This window comes from Danio rerio, chromosome 5, assembly GCF_049306965.1.
Source record: "Danio rerio strain Tuebingen ecotype United States chromosome 5, GRCz12tu, whole genome shotgun sequence".
In the NCBI taxonomy this organism is placed as follows: Eukaryota; Metazoa; Chordata; class Actinopteri; order Cypriniformes; family Danionidae; genus Danio; species Danio rerio.
In genome coordinates, this window is record NC_133180.1 from 10244942 (window position 1) to 10265562 (window position 20621).

General features: G+C 36.7%; 1 protein-coding gene and 1 long non-coding RNA gene across 3 annotated transcripts in view; both read right to left on the reverse strand.

Annotated features, from left to right (window-relative positions):
• Nucleotides 1-17812, reverse strand: part of gak (cyclin G associated kinase) — a 95515-nt gene extending 77703 nt beyond the window's left edge. For both annotated transcript variants that reach the window (XM_068221403.2, XM_009301214.5), the window contains exons 1-2: nt 17456-17812; nt 8248-8309 (exon numbers count right to left, since the gene is read on the reverse strand). In XM_068221403.2, coding sequence (XP_068077504.2) covers nt 8248-8309; nt 17456-17600 — 207 coding nt within the window. In that variant the 5' untranslated portion in view covers nt 17601-17812. The remainder of the gene's footprint in view (nt 1-8247; nt 8310-17455) is intronic.
• LOC137495555 (uncharacterized) lies at nt 2415-3019 on the reverse strand. The gene is made up of 2 exons (XR_011015424.2): nt 2921-3019; nt 2415-2840 (listed from the first exon to the last, which is right to left on the reverse strand). It is a non-coding gene; the product is annotated as an uncharacterized lncRNA (long non-coding RNA).
• Nucleotides 17813-20621: the final 2809 nt, after the last annotated feature.

Genomic DNA, 20621 nt, shown 5'->3' on the forward strand with positions numbered 1-20621 from the left:
TTTGTTTTTAAGATCTCTCAGTACCTGTTCCATCAGCCGTTGGAAAGACGCAGCTGCATTTTTAAGGCCAAAGGGAAGAGACGAGAATTCATATAGCCCCGAAGCAGTGACAAAAGCTGTTTTTTCCATACTTGCAGGATCCATTTCTAACTGCCAGTATCCACTCTTTAAGTCCAACGTGCTGAACACCTTAGCTCCTTGAAGAGAGTCCAGTATATCTGTGATTTGAGGCATAGGATAAGCATCTAGAAAAGTTTTTGCATTAAGCCCTCGGTAGTCAATGCATAATCTAGATCCCCCATCCTTTTTCTCTACCACTACCACAGGTGAAGCCCAAGGAGATGTAGAACGTTTGATGATTTTTTGTTGAAGCAACTCCTTTATCTGTTCTTCAATAAAATCATTCTTGGCTTTAGAAACTCTATATGGTCTCTTTCTTAAAGGCAAGTCATCAGTGGTCTTGATCACATGCTTGATAAGGTCTGTACGGCCCAGTTTATTAGTACATACTGATGGCCAATCACACATAAGAGCTTTTAATTGACTCTTTACCTTGGTCGTAGTGTGAGAATTTTCCAAGGCTTGGTCAATCAGTTTTAACCTCTCATCGTGGCTTACTCCAACTTCTTCCTGTGCAGCATAAAACTTCACAGCAGCATGCTCAGTTGTTTTGTTAAAACATACAGGGTGACTACTGTTAGCATCAGGTAGGTAGATACGTGAAACATTAAAGTCGATGGTTACCTTAGCCTTTTTGAGAAAATCCAAGCCTAATATAACAGGAACAGCCAAACTGTCATCATCCATCACATGAAAGGTGACTTCATGCTTCACTCCATAAATTTCACATGCCCATAATACTTTACCTAGAGTTTTCTGACTCTGTCCATTTGCGAGCATGAACGTTTGATCACTTCTAGTCAATTGCTCATCTTTTTTCTTCAATCTCTCCCACAACTTCTTCTGCAGCAAAGAAAATGTACTTCCTGTATCAATTACAGCATTGAAGTATGAGTGATTCAAGATAACAGGAGCCTGTAGTACATTATCACACAAACAAGGGTCAATAAGCATGAGCCTATTTGGTTGTCCTTTCACCGCTGAAGATTTCTTCTTTTGATCCTCTTCCTTTCCTTGACTCCATCTTTTCCTACTTTCTGACCAATCTTTCTCTATTTGTGTACCGAGACGAACCAGATCATCAATACTTTTCACTGTTCCTCTTAATAATGAAGCCAATCTAGGATTACAGTTTCTCAATGTTGCTAGTACCAATTCAGATTCAGACATTGCAGGGTTTATTTTCAGTGACATTGCTCTATAGTTAAAAGCATAGTCTCTTATACTTTCATTGACTTTTTGTTTGTAATCAGCCAATTTCTGAGCAGCCACTTCCTTGTGATCTTCATTCAAGAATGAAAAAAGGAATTTTTCTTTGAATGACAACCAATCTGTAATACTGCTCTTCTCAGCCTTCCACCAACTCTTAGCTGTACCTTTAAGACTTACAGATAAAGCTACTAACATCTCTTCATGATGTAGAGGTCGAAGTTCATCATATTCTTCAAACCGCTCAATGAAATCAAGGGGGTCTTCTGAATCTGCATTTCCAAAAGTAGGCAGTTCAAGTTTAATACTGGTTGGGAAGGACGATGGAGAAAGGTAAGTGCTTTGCTTTGTGGTGTCTTGAGTTGCATCAATTCTAGAGTGTGTTTGAGATGTTTTGTGAGAAGTAACTATGCTGGAATGCATAGGAGTGGACATGATCGGTTTGATAGCCTTAAATTGTTGCTCTAGCTGTTTGTCTCTACGCTTCAAGCAATCCACAATACTCCTACTCAAATCCTCAACTTTAGCATAGCATTTTTGCTGCACACGATCTAACTCTCTCTGTACATAGTAGTTAATCCTATCTTCACATGCTCTTAAATTTGCATTCAGTGTCTCAGTGGTGACAAAACTGCTTACTCTATGCTCAAGATCAGCCAAGTGCTTTTCAATGCTATGTATACGCTGATCATGTTCATCATTCTCAAACTGTAATTGATCATCATGAAAGTCAAGGGGTGGGGGTGGTGATGGAAAGTCATCAATTTTACTAATGTCTTCCTGTCCCTGCTGTGGAGATTCATCTTTACTTTCTTTATCTTCTTCTGAATCTAGATACAATTCACTAAAAGTATCTATAAGATTAGCTACAGGATCTCTGAGATGAGTGAAGGCTTCATCTGAATAATCCACACTAGCTGCTCTGTCCTCCATTGTAAATTTGTAATATTTGCTTGTGAAGAATTTCAGTATCAGTGAAATATCTCTTTATAATTCAAAGGACTTCGTAAAATACAATTCACGAATGTCCCTGTTCGGGCGCCATCTGTAACACCACCTCTATGCATGCAAGATGTTACACTGAGGGAGTTCACAGAATTTTTATTTCACACATACTGAAATTAAAATAAACTTCACAAGCCTGTTTTTCCCTTTTCCTTCTTGTTTAATTTCTCTACATGTGTATACAGTATTTAGTCCACACAAACAAAAGTAATCAATAACCAAAACCAAGCAGTCATTGAATGTAAACAGTCTTTGTAAATGATATAGATAGTTGGGTGAATGTTGCGTAGATGGATTTGAGTGCGATGCAATAAGATCCACTTCCTCACACTGGGAAAACGGTAGTATGATGAGGAATTTAAGAGTCACTGACCGTCATTCCAAGTGTACACATATAGTTAATTTGCCAATGAGAAGCATAAAGAACGTTGAAACCAAATCATTGCAGTCCATTGAAAGCACCAACAAACACCTCATCTGAACATCTCTAGGACAACAGGTCCTGTCTACATAAGAAATAAACATAGGGCAAATTACAACCAACCATTGAAAATACTTTCAAACTCAAAACGTATTCAATACTCACATTTGAGCAGCAACAATAAAGTTCTCAAAACAATCAGAACCGGAGTGGGTCGGTAGCCTCAGTTCACCATGTGGTTCCCTCTACCAAACACGACTCACTTGCTCTATGGTGAGCTGGAATATATCCAGTTCTCACTCCCCTCTAGTGCAACCTAGTGGCCTGTAGTAATATTGCAACCAGTGCTTCTCACATCACAGGAAACTAAAACAACAATTAAAGCATGTAACGTTTGTTCGTTACATGCTCTTAAGAAAAAATAGCACTACACTGCTAAAATAATACAATTTTTAGTAAATATTATAAAACTATAATATATCAGTATAATATACAGTAAATATATTATACAATATATTATTAAATGTATTATAATATATAAAATATATTAATTATAATATATAAGTAAATATTAATATACTAATATTAGGTAAAAGTACAAAGTACTCTTTTAAAAAACTACTCACAGTACTAGTCAGTTACTTTTGGGGAAAAACAAAATCTGACTTTCATTAAAGCCCTTTTTTAAGTGTTAACTTGTTTGAATGGTTTAATTGCTTAAAATCACAAAGATACAAATATAGGAATAGCAAAGGAAGTGTGGTCGATTTTTCATTTCATGACAATTAATCTTTTTCAATAGCACTGGCAAAACCACAACACACTCTATAGGGCCATAGAGACACTTTTTGTCCATTGTTAGACAATATTTTCAAGCTTTGAATGGTTTAAATAAAATATATGACAAAAACATTTAGGGCCCTATCATACACCTGGCGCAGTGTGTCGCAAGGCGTGGCGCAATAGTCTTTTGCTAGTATCAGCTTGGCACAAGAGCCGTTTTGAGGCGTTGCGCTACGCTGTTTAAATAGCAAATATATTAGCGCTCATTTGTGCGCCCATAGGCGTTCTGATCTAAAAAGGAAGGCATTCTGAGGCGGACCGCTGGCACGTCGCTATTTTGAGAAACTATAATAGATTTTTCATTAGACCAAAACTAACCCGGTCTAAACTCCGGCGCAGAGTTGCGCCTCGCTTACACACTGCTTAATACGCACAAGAGAGCAATAGGCAAATATCTTTACATATGAAAAAAAAGTAAATATTAAGGATATATATATAGGATATAATAAGAATAGATATAGGATATAAAGATAAAGGATTAAAATATTACAAAACATTATTTTCTAGCCTTCATAAATATGAAAAATCACTGCTTTTATGTCTTCATCTCGGGAGGCCTTTTCAGTTCATTCATAACAATTTGCTTTTGTATAATGTTATTATTAGCAGTATTTATTATATCCATATTTATATTTGTTTTACTAAAAACAAGCTTAGATTTGCCCACCTGTCAGGTTTAAGACCATATGGGGCACAGCATGTGTTTTAGGATATAAAGGTGTTTAGGATGTGTTTTAGGTTTTTGAACACACTTCGTTATTATTGTTTATTTATTCGTTTGCTGGAAATTAGAACTGAATTTAGAAATAGTTTTGAGACGAATATTTGCGCTTAACAAATGCAATTAATTATTTATAGGCTAATTACTTAATTAATTATAACACTTCCCTTCTTAGACTTTACAGACCTGAAACTTGCCTTTAGTACTTATTCATTGTTGCTCTTAGTTGTGTAAATTGCTTCCTTGTCCTCATTTGTAAGTCGCTTTGGATAAAAGCGTCTGCTAAATGACTAAATGTAAATGTAAATGTAATTGATGTCTATGAGTAAAGGTTTCCCTATCCACGAGTGAAAGTGAAAGTAGATCCATTTTCTCTCATTCTCACGCAGTAGATGCTCTGTTTAACAGTTTTCTGTTAAAAAACTGAACTGTTAACTGTTTGCTTGTGAAAAGCTCAGTTTTTCCACTTAGACTTACTTTACGTCCTGTAAATAGCGAATGCGCTTATGGCGCGACGCAGCTGGCTCTTAAAGGGAATGGGAGATGAGACTCTAATTGGTTTATTCTCAAAACACACCTATAACTCATTAAGAAAATAACCTCAACCCTTTTAGACTATGCGCCACGGCGCAAGGCAGATTTTCCCATCCTTAAATTAGCAAAATTGCATTCTGACACGCCCTGAAAGCGTTTGCACCCTGCGTCTTGCGCTCCTGCACATGGACCGTCAAAATAGAGCCCTTAAAGTTAGCCTTTTATTTACATATTTTACACTAGTTTCCTTATTTGCTCATTCTTGTCTTTACAGTATGTCAAATTTGTTTTTTCATATGGCTGTACATGACATGTACATTTTATTTTACACTTGATCTTAAACTGAAATAGTTTTACAAAAAAGACAAGTACACTGTCAGTAATAAAATAATCACATAAATGACTTTGTTTCACTTTAGGCATTTGATATATGACAACACTTCATTTCTCAAAGCAGTGTTTTAAGAGCCTTATTGCTCATTCTGATAAGTAACAACAGATTACTTTGACATGTATTGCCTGTACAATTTAGTGATGCTTTAAGACAGATTAGAATACAGCTATTATGTATAAATCATATAAATACCTCATCCAGAAACATTTCCAGCCTAATTCTTTTGTCGTAAAGAAAAAAGGTTCCACCATTGCTAAAAGTAATTGACGATACAGCCAAATAAGTCCGTTAGCACTGAAATCGGTTATGCATCGAAAACTGGATAGTTTTTTTTACTAAATTTAGTCAAGGAGCAAAGATAAACAATTTCTACTTTAATAGCGAAGAGATCGCAATTACAGTCTGAGCATATATGCGATGATTATGAGTTGACTTGCAGTTCATTTGAAAAAGCTTATTTAAGAGCTCGCTTATCTGTTTTTGCGATTAACGTACGTAACTGCGCTCTCATGTTAAAATAAAGCGCTCACGACATTTGCAGAAATTAGTAATTGCGCAATACCTGCATTCCCGCGCCGACATTCAGACTGTAGAAGAGTGACAGGTCAGAGGCGAGTTAACTCGCTGTCGAAGGGAAGAGAGCGAACCGTGCATGTAGATCGTCGAAATGGCAGGAAGTATGTCGCAGTTTAATGAGTTTAATTACTCTTGCTAATTACATAGACATCTTTATAGTGAAAACATCCGAAAAGCATTATTTAAAAAAAAACATTTGTTTTTTTTTCTGTCACTGCAACACAGAAAGGCCTTAGTCCCGCCCTTACAATTCACGTAAAACTAGTCAAGGTCGACCATGATTGGTCACTTTTCATGTCAGTCAAATTACCGCTTCGGAATCCCGGTAGTTTGTGCAGGTATTTTTGCACTAAATTGTCACAAAAGTTTGCAAAGATTTGTGTAAAAGCTGTATAGAAGTTCTACTTTTAATTTCAAGCACTTTTAAGCACTTTTCAACAAAACAAAACAGTTTTCCAGGTATTCCATATATTTTGAATTTCTAAAAGCCAAATTCAGGCACTTTAGGCACCTTGTGCGAACCCTGTTAATAAATAACATAAGTAATACTCTGTACAACTACTGTTTTTACATTACTGTGAAGGTTGGGTTTAGGGTTGGGGTGGAGGTAGACATTAATAAAATACAATAAATGGAAAATGTAATAAATAATATAAATAATTCTTGCTAACTTCTGGCCGCAACCATATCTAGCAACAACCATTTACAAACTGTCTGACATTTTTTCTTTCAAATTAGTGCTGTTTTTCAGGTTCCTATGTTTAGGTTGAGTTATTTTAGGCATTCAAATAATGCAACTCATTAACAGATCCCTTTCCTAATTTTTATTGTCTGTCTTTTGTCTATTGTTTAAGTATTAGATTCAGTTTATTTCAGATTTTGAACCGATTATTCTTATTATAACAACAGTGTTATACATTTATGTTAAAGTACACATGAAATCAAAGCTAACCATATTGATTTTGTTAGCTCACATTGCTAGTTTTGGGGTGAACAATAATCTGTGCATATCATGAAGAAAAAAAAATGTTTGCCCTTATAATCTTTAATTGAAATCTGAAAATGCACTTCCTGTTTGTTTTCAGTTAAATTCTCAGATTCAATCTGTCTGATTTATTGGGCATGGCCAAAGAGCTTAGAATGACCAAGAGGCGACACTCAATGGAACGTTCAATTGCAACAGCAGCGCCCGGCAACAGCCCTGGATTCCGCCATTTTGGAGTGAAAGTGATCGGCCGTCAATTGGACTTTCGCGATGGCAAGCAGCTGCTTTGTTTTTTATTTATCTATTTAAAAAGCGTATTAAAGCTAAGATACAACCTGAAAGACGACAATACAATACTTATTATCACAATCATCAGCACTTATAATAGTTTATTTTACAGACTTATAATATGCATGTTGTTCTATTGGAGTTTTTATTCCAAAATGGCCACCGCGCCCTCTAGTGGCTGTTTCCCAAATTACACTAGAGTGTCGTCTCTTGGTAATTCTAAGCTCTTTGGCGTGGCTAACATACTTAACCACACCCCTCCAACTGTCAGCTTTGACATCAAACAGAAATGGTGAGGAGGAGGAGGAGTCTGTTAGGTTGTACTAACTCTCCTCCTAACACTTTTTCTTATCTTTCTGAATGAAATGCCTACTTTACAACATAGAAACAGCTTGCAGTAAAAAAAGCAAGCCACACGTTTTCTCATACTGGTAAATTTGTTTCAGCAAATTTCCGGAAAGAGAAGTTGTAACACGACCAGTAATTTGCCGGAATGCTGCGCTGTGTGAACGCAGAAGGAAAATTGCTGGAAAGAGCGCGTTCACGCTTTGAACATGCTAACGTGAGATGTCTACTCCAGCCAATCAGGATTCAGACTCATTCACATCTGTGCTGTTTAAGCCTTTGAATATTTTCCAGACATATTTAGCTGCTAGATTTTAGTCAAATAACGTTTCTATGTTCATTATTAATGCCAACTGTGGAAAAAATTAGTGATAAGATGCTTACGATAAGCCGTTGTTTGTTTACCTTCAAGCTCTGCTTCAGTTGCTTGATGCTTGTGCACATAAAGCAGCTGGTGAGTGCCAGCACACACATATTATGTACATCTCGACATGCGAAAGTGTTTCTCCATATGTTTTTATTAAAGTTGTTCACAATACTTATCAATTCACAGAGTTTGTAATGTGGTCAAATGTTTACAAATACAAGCGAAGCCGTTTAGAGCTCATTTCTGGTTAATGATGCCAGAATTTGCCGGTATTTTGGAATGGATGAGTGAGCAGTCTTTTCCGAAAAGATTCCGTAACGTCCATGCCTCTGTGAACATCGCTTTTTTGAATTTACCGGAAAAGTCATTCTGGAAATTTAACGGTATCACTGTGTGAAAGGAGCTTTTAACACATTTTTGTTTAATGATATCATCATACCTTGAGCGCATAGTCCTTACTGCTTCCTAAATCCTGGGCTTCATACACGAATGCAAATCCACCTATAAAGAGAGGAAACATATTTCATAATTAGGTTAAAAAATGCTGTCATACTGTTTGCATGCATGTAAGTCACAAGTAAGTCTCAAGTCTTAACCTTCTCAAGCAAGTCAAGTTTAGGTTAAAATATAGTAGTTGTGATCTATAGAAGTTTTATTTTCAACAAAACAAATTTGTAATTGTTGCAAAATTTCCTACTTGCAACAAAAAATATGTAAATAATTGCTAATTGTGTCACTGTTTTGGTATGCACTAGCTTATAGATATCCTAATATCCTAAAAACTAAGAATACTGATGTTAATACCTAAAAAAAACTTATTTTAATTTAATGGGACTTTTAAGAGGTTTACAACTCTGTGCTGTCGGCATGCTTGAAAAACTTCATGTCCCCAATTGAAATAATAAACTTAAAAACAGCAGCTTTATTATGTTTGGAGTAGCTAAAAACAAATTATTTAGAGTTATTTTATTCAAGTCCCAGTTAGGGATGCTTATTTCGGTTAATTTTGCTAACCGACAACCGCCGCTCATTAATCGGTTATTAACGGTTAACTGGTCAGATTACTATTAATTTTATATTAAACAAATTGACGTGTCTGTTTTGTGTCTGACACATTAAATATTGCATTTTAAAATACTGATTTTTTTTTAAATGCTAGCATATAAATAATAGAACAATACGACAGAGCATTTTCACGCACCTGCAGTGTTTAGCACAGAAGAACAGAATAAACTAAATAAAATGAAAAAAATAAATAGGACTGCCCTAAATTATTTTCACTTAAATAATTAATTTTTATTACAAACGAAAATACTGACTGATTCTTTTTAATAACCGGCATAGGCTGTTTTTTTCCAATCATATGTTTTTTTTCTTCCGTCAAATAAAAATAGCAGACTTCCTCAAATTGCTTGCTCCACGGAAAATATGCCTTTATTTAATGCCCCGCTGTTTTTATTATAAATCACAAAACCTTTTACATTTTTAATAGAAATCATTATTTTAAAGATTATGTCTTGACATGTGGTTTCCTCTCTCTCCCTCGCGGTTCAAGTGCGCGCTGCGGTGATGAAAAGACAATGACAAGTTGACTTTTGTAAACAGTTTTGTTGTTTAAATATGATATTGCATTAATGTGCATACATGCTTTATAAGCTGTAAAATAAAAGGCAAAGCCTATTTGTTGCGTTTATTACGCAGATCTAGGTCAACATCAGCGCTGGTTAAGCATCAACACGTCTGTTTATAGCAATATTCTTCTTCCATTTTGCTTCTTTGGCAAAAGTGTCCGTAGGCACGGGTTATACGTTATCGTCCCGCAAGTTAAGTATGCCTTGCAGTTAAACAAGGGGCCGAAAACAAGGTGCACCTCACTGCCTTTATGTTGACAAGGAAAAAAGAAGAGGCGCAATCCTCTTATGAAACGACTGAATCAGCTGGGTATTGATTATGCAAAAGTGTTGCTGTCTATGTTGTTACAATTGTAATATTTAATACTATTGTGATAATCAAGATTTGTACATTTACACAGCTCTTGATAACTTAAAACAGCGATTAGACCTTCAGAGCGGCATTAATGCATCTTGAAGTAAAGCGAAACGGCTATAAACTCCAGCAAGATAGAGTGATTATATGCAGAGCCATATACCTTTATCTCTAAATAAAGTATAACTATAGACACTGTGTTCATCTTAACTGAAAACTTCTGCGTGTTTGCTGTCCTCACGCATTGCGCACCTGTCAGTCAGTCAGTCAGCACGTAACCTAAAAGGGTTAAACAGATAGCGCACAGCACTATACGGTTACAGAAAAGTTTGTGCTGTTATAATCCACTTACCTTTTAATACGTTTTGGTGCAATTATAATCCGCTATTAAAAACAACAACAATGACTGAACGTTATGAAAGGGTAATGTAGCCGTGGAGGGATGCATTTTAGTCCCGGCAAAGAAAGAATGAATGTAGCGGAAACCAAGCTCTTTAAAGGTTTTCTGTAGTTCTCTTGACAACACAAACTGCTGCTCTGGGATGAGCCGCGTGCAAAAGATGACCCTCTTAACGCAAAGGCCCATTCAATCGGCCCCTTATGCAGCCAAACTAAAAATATAGAAAATAATATTTTTAATTGTTTAACTGATAGCATTAATCGGTTACAAACGCACCCTTTCGGTTAACGGTTAATCGATTATTTTGAGCATCCCTAGTCCCGGTCAAATCTAGGAGTCATATTAATCAAGTCAAGTCGTTTTTGAATACCTGTCAAAAATTAGCAACTTAAAAAGTTCCAGTGAAATGCTTTGAAACGTGCATTTGTATTCAATGTTTGACGTAATTTGACATGATGACAGAGTAAAAGACAGTGGTCCTCAACCCCTGGGCCACGAACCTGTACCGGTCGGTGGATCAATCGGTCCACCTAGAAATCATTAATTATTTCTACTTTATTTATTATCTGAGTCTGAACGATCTTTTATTTTTAAAAAAGGTTTATTTGGAAAAATGACTATTCTCTCGGTTACATTTCGGTCATTTGAGCGCAACAAGCTAGCAAAATGAGTAAGAAACAGACATCTTTGAAAAGTTTGCAAAGAGAAAACGTCCTAGTGTAAGACCTGCAAACTGCCAAGGAATAGATCCGCAACACATTTCTCAAAAAAATTCAGGTAAATCTAGCGTGTCTGTGCAAGAAGAAGATCAACTGCAGGAGATCACAAATGACGGTGGCTATTCACATCGCATCTGTTCCGTGTGCAAGCTCTTTATTGTCAAGCAAGTGGCTTGACACGCTCTCGCCTTCCAGGTGAAAACATCTTCAGAATGGTGCGTGACAACAACTGACTGATCAGCTTCATATTTTGTATGGAATATACACATTTCGGTAGACTAATTATCTCAGACAAACACTGCAGTTCTTTTGGATTTTAAAACCTGTATCAGAGTTGCAGGAATGTTTTGTCAGCTTGTCATCCTCTGAGAAAACGGCTCACCTAGCACCCCACAATAGTGTTTTGTTTTACCACAGCTCTGCTAGTGAGAGTGGTTGAGCTCAAGCACATCAAATGAGAAGCATCTTGAAGGGGGCGGGGCATGTCAGAAAATAGAGAGCATTTGAATGGTCAATATTTCACGAGAGACTGTAGTAGGAAAATCGTTGATCAATTTAGGCGGAAGTGACGAACTGCAAGCTTTAGATGTTTATCTCAGTTTTCTATCTGTTAAATGTGAATTTTGTTGCTGTTTTGTAGCACACTAGCTTATAGATCATCTTAAAACTAACAATACTCTTACTAACATCTATACATATTTTAATTTCACAGGACATTCAAGTCTGATGAGTCCCCCACCTCTGCTGTAATGTACCATTTATGGCTGATTCTGTTTGTGCTGACATGGATATTGCACAAACAGGATGCAAGACTGTCAGCATTTACAAAAAAGAAGAAGAAGATGGAATCAGTCTATTTAAAAAAGGAAAGACCTTTTATTGAGAAGCACATTAGAGTCAGTAACTGCCTCTAGTCTACAGCATTACAAAATACTCTATAAACATAACATGAATGAGTCAACCTTCCAGAGCTGATGAGTAATACACACACACACACACACATTCAGAATGAAACGTCTGCCCTCAGCAGTCATTATTCAACAAACAAACAGACCGAGAGAAAGAGAAAAATCTGCAGCTCCAGCATGACATAACATTAATGAATGCCTGATCTCAGGAGTCAGCGATGAACAATATTAAACCTGCATGATATTGGAAAAATCTGACACTGCTTTGTTTTGAATACATATGAATACAATTACAGTAGATCACATTAAATAGTTCTGTTTGTAAAGAATTCAGAATTTTAGATGGATTCGGTGTGGTTTTGCAGGGGAGTGTATCTGCATGAAATATAAAAGACAAAATACAAGCATAGCTAAATGCAAAAGAGCAAAGATATACTGTAAAAACGTAATAACAAAACGTCAAGGCAATAAGTATTTTACATTGTTTTAACTTATTTTAATAAGTTAATCAGGTTTCAACTAAATTTAAGTCATACAAAATTAGAGGTGTGAACCTATACTGGTCTCACGGTTCGGTTACGATTATCATGCCTTCGATTCGGTTCAATTTGATATCTCGGTACATCGACGATGCTTTCCATATACAGTGTTATATTTTAAGGGGGGAGGCTATAACAAGCTGTCTGTATAAACACACAGCTCCACACTGTCTCTCATTCAAACACAAACATAGACAGCACCAAACAAACAAACACACACACACACACTTAAACCCTCGCAACAGGGAGAGCTTGCGCTAAGCGGAGCAGAAAAACGAAAAAAAAGAAGCACTTTTCCGACGGTCCCTTACTGAGAGCTCCTCAGCGCGAGCTCTCCCGGCTAAACACATATTGCGAGGGCTTAAACGGAGCAGTGCTCGTAATGTCGAGCGAAAAAAAAGAAAGACAGCTATGAAACATAACCAGCTTTGTCTTGTTGTAGGAAACAAACTTTAGATCTTTTTAGGGTGAGAGGTTTTTGAGTTATTGCCGTCTATAACTGAAAGTGTGTCAGGAATATCGAAAACAAAACCAACTGAACCGCGCTCATTTCTGGCGCACCCCTTGGATATGCAGCGCCCTTAGCATTTGCCTATGGTGCCTATGCCATGGGCCAGCCCTGAGTTGGCTGAGTGTTGTAAATACTCGCACTCACCTCCCTCGCGACAGAGTGCATAGGAGATAAATGACGTCAGTACATAATAACCGGTTATGATTATTACTGAACCGATACCGAACTGTCCGCGTCTGCATCGCGGTGCACCGAAGAAACAATTAATTTTGACACCTATACAAAATTAAACTTCATATTTTTATCGTTTCATTGATGCAAGTTGAGATGACTAGAAAACTTTTTCTTTAATAAACGTTTGATTTAAAAAAATTAGGGCAGCAAGAATTTCTTTTATAGTTTACAACTAAAATTAAAAGCGCTTTTCAGGAAAGTCAAACAGTGTTTAGGGACAAAAATGTAATAATCAAATGTAAAACAACTCTGTGTAGTCTTCATCGTGTCAATAATTATATACAAATTATGCTTTAAGCTACGAATGTTTAAATTATCACACCCAAATTTACTAAACTTATAATAGTCACACAAGCTTGATCTTTATTTATTTTATTTCTATAGCGCTTTTACAATGTAGATTGTGTCAAAGCAGCTTTACATAGAAGTTCCAGTAAATTGAAACTGTGTCAGTCTAATTTTCAGAGTTGTAGTTCAGTGTGGTTTGAATTTCACTACTAAAAGTCCAAACACTGAAGAGCAAATCCATCAATCCGCAGCTTCACAAGTCCCAAACCAAGCAAGCTAGTGGCGACAGTGGTGACAAACTTAACCAATTGACGAAAGTGAAAAAAAAAAAAAAAAAACTCATTTCATTGTAAGACCATTTCTTGATCTTACAAGGAAACGTAACTATTTTAGGTTTTGTCAGTTTGGTGGCTGAGTCATACAAATTCGTACAAGTTCAGTCGTACAAAAATGTAAGATTTTTAAAAGGAGGTGTGGCTCCAAACCCCACCCCTAAACTCAACCGTCAATGGGGGATAAGCAAATAGTACTAAATTGGACGAAAGACCTCTGTAGTAAGTGTACTACTAACAAATATTACTTTAAAATTAACACAAAATAGCTTAAACTGGGTCATTTTATACATTGAAGGCCAATTGTTAAGTTTTTTGCAAGAAAATCAGCTTTGCAAGAAAAATCGTCAATGTTTATTTTTGAGTGTCTGTTAAAACACTGACGGCAATCTGCTGTGTTTTGGACATGTTTGTCAAGAAATTAAAGCGACTTTAACTGTAGTACTTTTATCCCCCCCAAGACATTATTGAAAGATAAACACAAATGTAACATACACACAAAACAGGAACAAGAATTTTAAATAATATCTGTATGAAGATATAAATAACTAAGGATGCAACTATTAACCAATTTCACTATTAGCCACGCTTTAATTTGTCACGGTTAATTAATTGTAAAGGCTTCTAAACACCGCATTTCTGCATTAAACAAACTACTGCAACTAAACTAATATCTACGCACACTGGATTAAATATCGCTGGCTGAGGATATTAACTAAGAGCCGTTCATATATCGCGTCTTTTACACATGCAAGTTGGTTATTTTTCAATGGAGGCACTAAACTTGTGCTTGCATATTGAAAGCGGCGCGATGCAATCGCAATTTCTAAGCACCCCAGTTGAAAAAAAAAAAAAAAACTGCGGCGAAGACACCGAGAGTCACTTGACAAGAACTGGACCGATCAGCTTCATACTTTGTATGGAATATAAACATTTCTACTGTGATCCAAAAATAAAAATACCAAATACTTTTGTAATCTAGTTGATTAAAAAGTGCCTTACAGGCAGAGGTTCCACAGCTTTTGATGTGTCCTCTTTAAAAGGGAAATACTGACATTTATATGATTAAATAAAATAAATTTATATTAGACAAATACATTTTTTATTTATTCTTATTTATATTCATTTATTCGTTGTTCTGTCATTTATTTTCAATGTAAAAATAATACTAATGTCAACTTTCACTTATTTTTAAGTCCAAAGGGAAATGGACTATTGTTCGGTTTTATTGTTATTAATATTTGTGCTGTATTCATTGGTTATTGAGCAGCAGTAAAAAAAAAAACTTTAAAATATAAGAAGTTTTCAGGTGATTTACTAAACTAGTACTGTTCTGAAATCAATGATTATTATTCCTCAGACTATAATCGTACAACTAAAATCTATAATCAATGCATCCCTAAAAACATCCATTCCACATCATACAAGGATTCTGATGTGTCTGGCCCAAAACTGATTGATTATAATTTAATAATATGAACAGAATAACAAAATATTGTAACCATAGCTTGACGAACAGATGTGAAGCATGCCAAGTTAACTAGCCATGAAAAGAAGAGTGTGCCTTTAGATCAACAATAGTGACAATACCAGGTATTTATGGACACTTGTGAAACAATCCTCGAGTAACCAAAATGGCCCGTAACCATGGCAACGGGTAAATGAATACCAGCGGAGGCACGGAGTCGAGCCGCACGAATCAAAAGACGCTTTTGAGTTTCACCTTACAGTCCACTGACATTCACACGCACCACAAACATGCACAGAAATGAGCAGAAAAACACTGTGAAAGCAAGGAGAAGAGCAAGAGACCTCAGGTGAAACAAATATTGACCTAAATTTAAATTCATTTTAAATGAAACCTTTTTTCTGGACATAATTTCTAACAATAAAGGGCATTACACTATACAAACAATAATGGGTCAAATATACAGTTGAATTTTATTATTCAAATATTTCCCAAATGATGATTCACAGAGCAAGGAATGTTTCACAGTATTTCCTATAATATTTTTTCTTCTGGAGGAAGTCTTATTTGTTTAATATTGGCTAGAATAAAAGCAGCTTTTAATTTTTTAAAAACCATTTTAAGGTCAATATTAAGCAATATTAGCCACATTAAGCACCCCTTAGGCAATTCATTGTATAATGATGTTTTGTAGGCTATCGAAAAACAAATATTGCTTAATAACCCCATCTTGCCTAATTTAAGCTAAATACTAGTATCTTGAAAAATATCTAGTCAAATATTATTTACTGTCATCATGGCAAAGATAAAAGAAATCAGTCATTAGAAATAAGTTATTAAACCTATTATATTTAGAAATTAGTTTAAAAAAATCTTTGTTAAACAGAAATTGGGGAAACAATATAGAGGGGCGAATAATACTGATTTAAACTCTACAGTATTTCATTAATAAGCATTTTAATGATGCTTTAATTTGGTGTTTCATTAGAATGACAGAAAGCAGAGGGTGATACTAGTACTTGATCACTACTTCAACTTTTCCGTAACCACTATATCATGCAAATCTTTGCTGTTCACCCAGAATGCCCTCTGTTTTCAATTGAGGCCTGTGTGTCAACACACCTGAGTCAGTGAGCCTCACTGAAGGTGGGGTGTTTATTGAGAACTTTCTATGGCAGAATTGAGCTTTTATTGAGCAAGGACACACTTACGAGACCCATAGTAGAAGTATAGACATGTAATTCTGCAAAATAAATAATTTATTGAAGTGAATACGCATGGTTTCTACAGAAACATTCAGCAGCACAACTGCTATCTACTATGAAACAAACAATAAATTAGCAATAAGAAAATAAACAAACAAAAAAGTAGCAAATTATTTCTAAAGGATAACCAAATACTGGAGTAATAATGCTGAAAAGTCAGCATTGCATAAATAAATTACATTTTTAAATACAGGAAAACAGAAAAGAACCATTCAATGTTTTAATATTATTTATTTTCACATTTTATTTTTCACTACATACATGCCTTGGTGAGCAGAATAAACTTTAACTTGCAAATTATTACATATTATAGTAGAAATGCTGTTTTAGAATAATGTTCCAACACGCTAATATGTGATGCTATAACACTACAATAGAACTTTAAAAAGGGATGAAAACACTAATATAACATGCATGGTACCAAACGCAGTACCATGTCCACGTTAATATTATTATTATTTTTTAATATAACGTTTTCATGCCATGTTTTATTGAACGTGTATGTATATCACAGTAACGTTACTTTTTTTAAAAAACCAAAGAAGTACATCTTGGCATGTAAACAGTAGGTGCACACAGATACTGTGCGTATCAAACTCAGTAAAAAAAAACTATTCAAACGGATGAATATAAAACTAACGTTAGATGTGCTTTGAATATCTATATATTTGTGCTACTGAATGTCTGTATTAGACCAATACATATATTTAAATGCCTTAAGAACATACCAACATAGCTATGAAATTTGAGTTCATGTCAGGTGTATCAGAGCCAAATGACTTGCTAACAACTTAGCCAGCTAGTTTGAGTCATTACTCTAGAACCACAATTACAGACATGTACACGAAAGTCAGTGGTTATAAATGTATAGAATAACACACTACTCATGTTTAGCATTTAAATGAATAGCTGTTTAAAATTAAATGCGTATTAGTAGTGTACGTTATACACACGTTAGCATGACTAGCCGAATGCTATTTTGAATGAATCTTTTTACCTTCCGCGATGACTCGTTTGATCCGGAGCTTCAGCTCTCCGAGCTCCACCACCTGCCCGACGAAATCGTTCTGATCCCGGCTAGCGGCGCCACCGGATCCGCCGGGCCCGGCCAGGAAATCGAGCGCTGACTGGAACAGGGACATTTTGTCCCTCTTTTTCTGTTGCGCCTGTCAACCGGAACCGGCTCACCGGATGGGAGAACAAGGGCCCTCAACTAGTGACGTTGCTAAATTAATGATGCACTAAATCATACGCAAAACTCCGTGTCCGAGTGTGAAAACATCTCGAGTTCTGGTTCCGATCGAGCTGCTCTCTCTCTCAGCGGTATTTCCGCAAGGTGCTGACGTGGGCCTGTGACGTCACGCACACGAGTTGATCTGAAAGTCTGCCACCGGAGGGTTCGGTTTGTCTGTCAGTCATTTCACACATCAACGTGACGCGATTAAAATTGTTCATTGATCTGCACGACCGATATCAAAAAATGACGGAAATATTCAATTGTAAATGGAGTTCACAGAAAAAATGACAGTTCTGTCATGATTTACTCACACTGAACTAGTTTCAAACCTTTGAGTTTTTGTCTTCTGAAAAGAAGATATTTTGAAGAATGTTGAAAACCTGTTCATGCTGACTATAACATAGTACTTGTTTATCCTACCATGGAAGCCAATGGTTATATGTTTTCAGGTTTCATCATTATATTTGTGTTCAACAGAAAAAACAAACTCATAATAAAGCAGTGGTGTCCCAACTTGGGCTGCATCCGAAACCGCCTACTACTCGTAGTAGGTACTGCATTTGAATTTAAACGTACTACTCGGCCGTTAGAAAAGTATGTTCAATACAGTATGAATGTGAAAAGTATGAATGGAATTCAGACGTACTACATCCGCCATTTTGTCATGGTCACGTGACCTACCTGCGTCAGTTGCGTCGTTTCAGTTCCATTCATGAATTTGCTCGCGGGGCATCATGGGATAGCGCAGCGTGCATGGAATGCGCACTTTAGAATCTCACCAGAGGTAGTAAGTCATCCGGGTATTTTTCGCATACTGATTTTCGAATTCTATGAATTCGGACATACTACTCTGCTCGCATACTGATTTTAGCGTACTGTATAGTATGGAAGTATGCAGTTTCGGACGCAGCCTATGAATGGAATTCGGACATCCTACATCTGCCATTTTGTCATAGTCACATGACCTACCTGTGTCAGTTGCATAGCTTCACTCCCATTCATGAATTCTCTCGTGGGGGCATCATGGGATAGCGCAGCGTGCATGGGAGGCGCACTTCAGAATCTCACCGGAAGTAGTAGGTCATCCAGGTACTTCTCGCATACTGATTTTCGATTTCTATGAATTCAGACATACTACTCGGCTTGCATACTGATTTTAGCGGACTATATAGTATGGAAGTATGCAGTTTCGGACACAGACTTGGTCCTGGAGGGCCGGTGTATCGCAGATTTTAGCTCCAACTTGCCTCAACACACTTGCAAGGATGTTTCTAACAAGTCTAGTAAAGCTGCGGTGACACTAGCTTGATAATGCGAAATTCTGTCATGTGGTGCTGCGAAAAGGGGCGGGATTAAACAAGATTAAGACATAAAAAAAAGTGAGCGATTGCTTCATGTTTTAAATTTCTGTCCAGAGAGGTCATGTTTTTATCCTCGATGGGTCTCACGCAGTTAAGTGATGCGATTTTGCAGGTCTGAGTTCACCGGCAGCGACCTGTGAAACTTGTCGCATGACCTTGTGTTTCCGGTCTGACGCATTCACGTGCGTTAGGGATGGCTGACGTGAAACTGACGTTTCGACACAGCGTCTAGATCCCGAAGCGCAAGTGTTTCGAAACACTGCACCGAAACATGATCCGAAACACCCAAGTCACGTGACTATAGTGTTTCGAAACACCTGGGGCCTCATGTATCAACGCTGCGTACGCACAAAAACTTTGCGTACGCCAGGTTTCACGCTCAGAATCGCTCACGTTTGGATTTACTAACAATGAACTGAACGTGGGAATGTTTTCCTAATGTAATCTGAGCGATCTACTGCACACACAGATTGCCACTGAGACTGTTAAGCGTCCTGCAACATTTTACAGATATAAACCACACTATTTCTTTTTTTTAATGCACTCATTGCGATGTTCAGACCCAACTGTGTTAACCGCATCAGCTAAACTCTCCCACTCTATTTTTTTCTTTTGTTGTTAATTCCGGAGAACAAACTTGCAAATATCACCGCTTTTCTCCGGTCTACCTCTGAAAGCAGCACCTCCAATTCACATTCTGTTCAAAGTTTCTCTTTTTGCTTGCTTTTGACATTGCTTTTTCGTTGGGTTTTGCCATTAGCATAGTCATTAGCATATTCATACGGGGAAGGAGGCAGGGAGGGGATTTGTGCTCGTTCATGTTGCGCTCAGTTTCACGTTCATTCAGATGTACAAAAGAATATGCGTGAGATTCGGCGTACGCAGTGTTTCATACATCTGAAATTTTTTCTGCGTACGCAATGTTTTAGTAAGATTTCCACGCAAGTCTTTGTACATGAGGCCCCAGGTCACGTGACTAAAGCGATTCAAAGCATTGATCAGCTTAGAAGCGTTTCGAGACCTGGCGAATCTGCATGTTACTGCCAGGGCCAGCAATAATTCTTGCCTCATGTGGCCTAATGGACTGTTCGTGTGCACGCTGTTAATATGCTTCCAATGACTTTTGGGTTCGATTCCCGACTTGTACAAATAGTCCGAAATCATGGTTTTATGTATTTTAATCATGTTTCTGTTTTATGGTGTAGCCTAAATAGGATACAGTACAGATACCCCATTAATATAGCATCATTTTTGTAACACTGTAAAGCAATTATTAATATTTTTACATTACTGTGATGGTTGGGTTTGGGTAGACGTTAATGAAATACAATAAATGGGAAATTTAATGAGTAATATAAATAATTCTTGATTACTTCTAGCCACAACTGTGTCTGATCTAGCAACAACCCTGTTTTAAGACCAAAACAAGACATTTTTATTCACAAAGTGTTTATTCGGATGTCAGACCAATGTTGAAACAAAACGATACAAGAACAAGACATTACCAACTGGTATTAAAGCATTTCAAAACAGCTGTATAAGCCTGGACTCAAACCCACTATCCC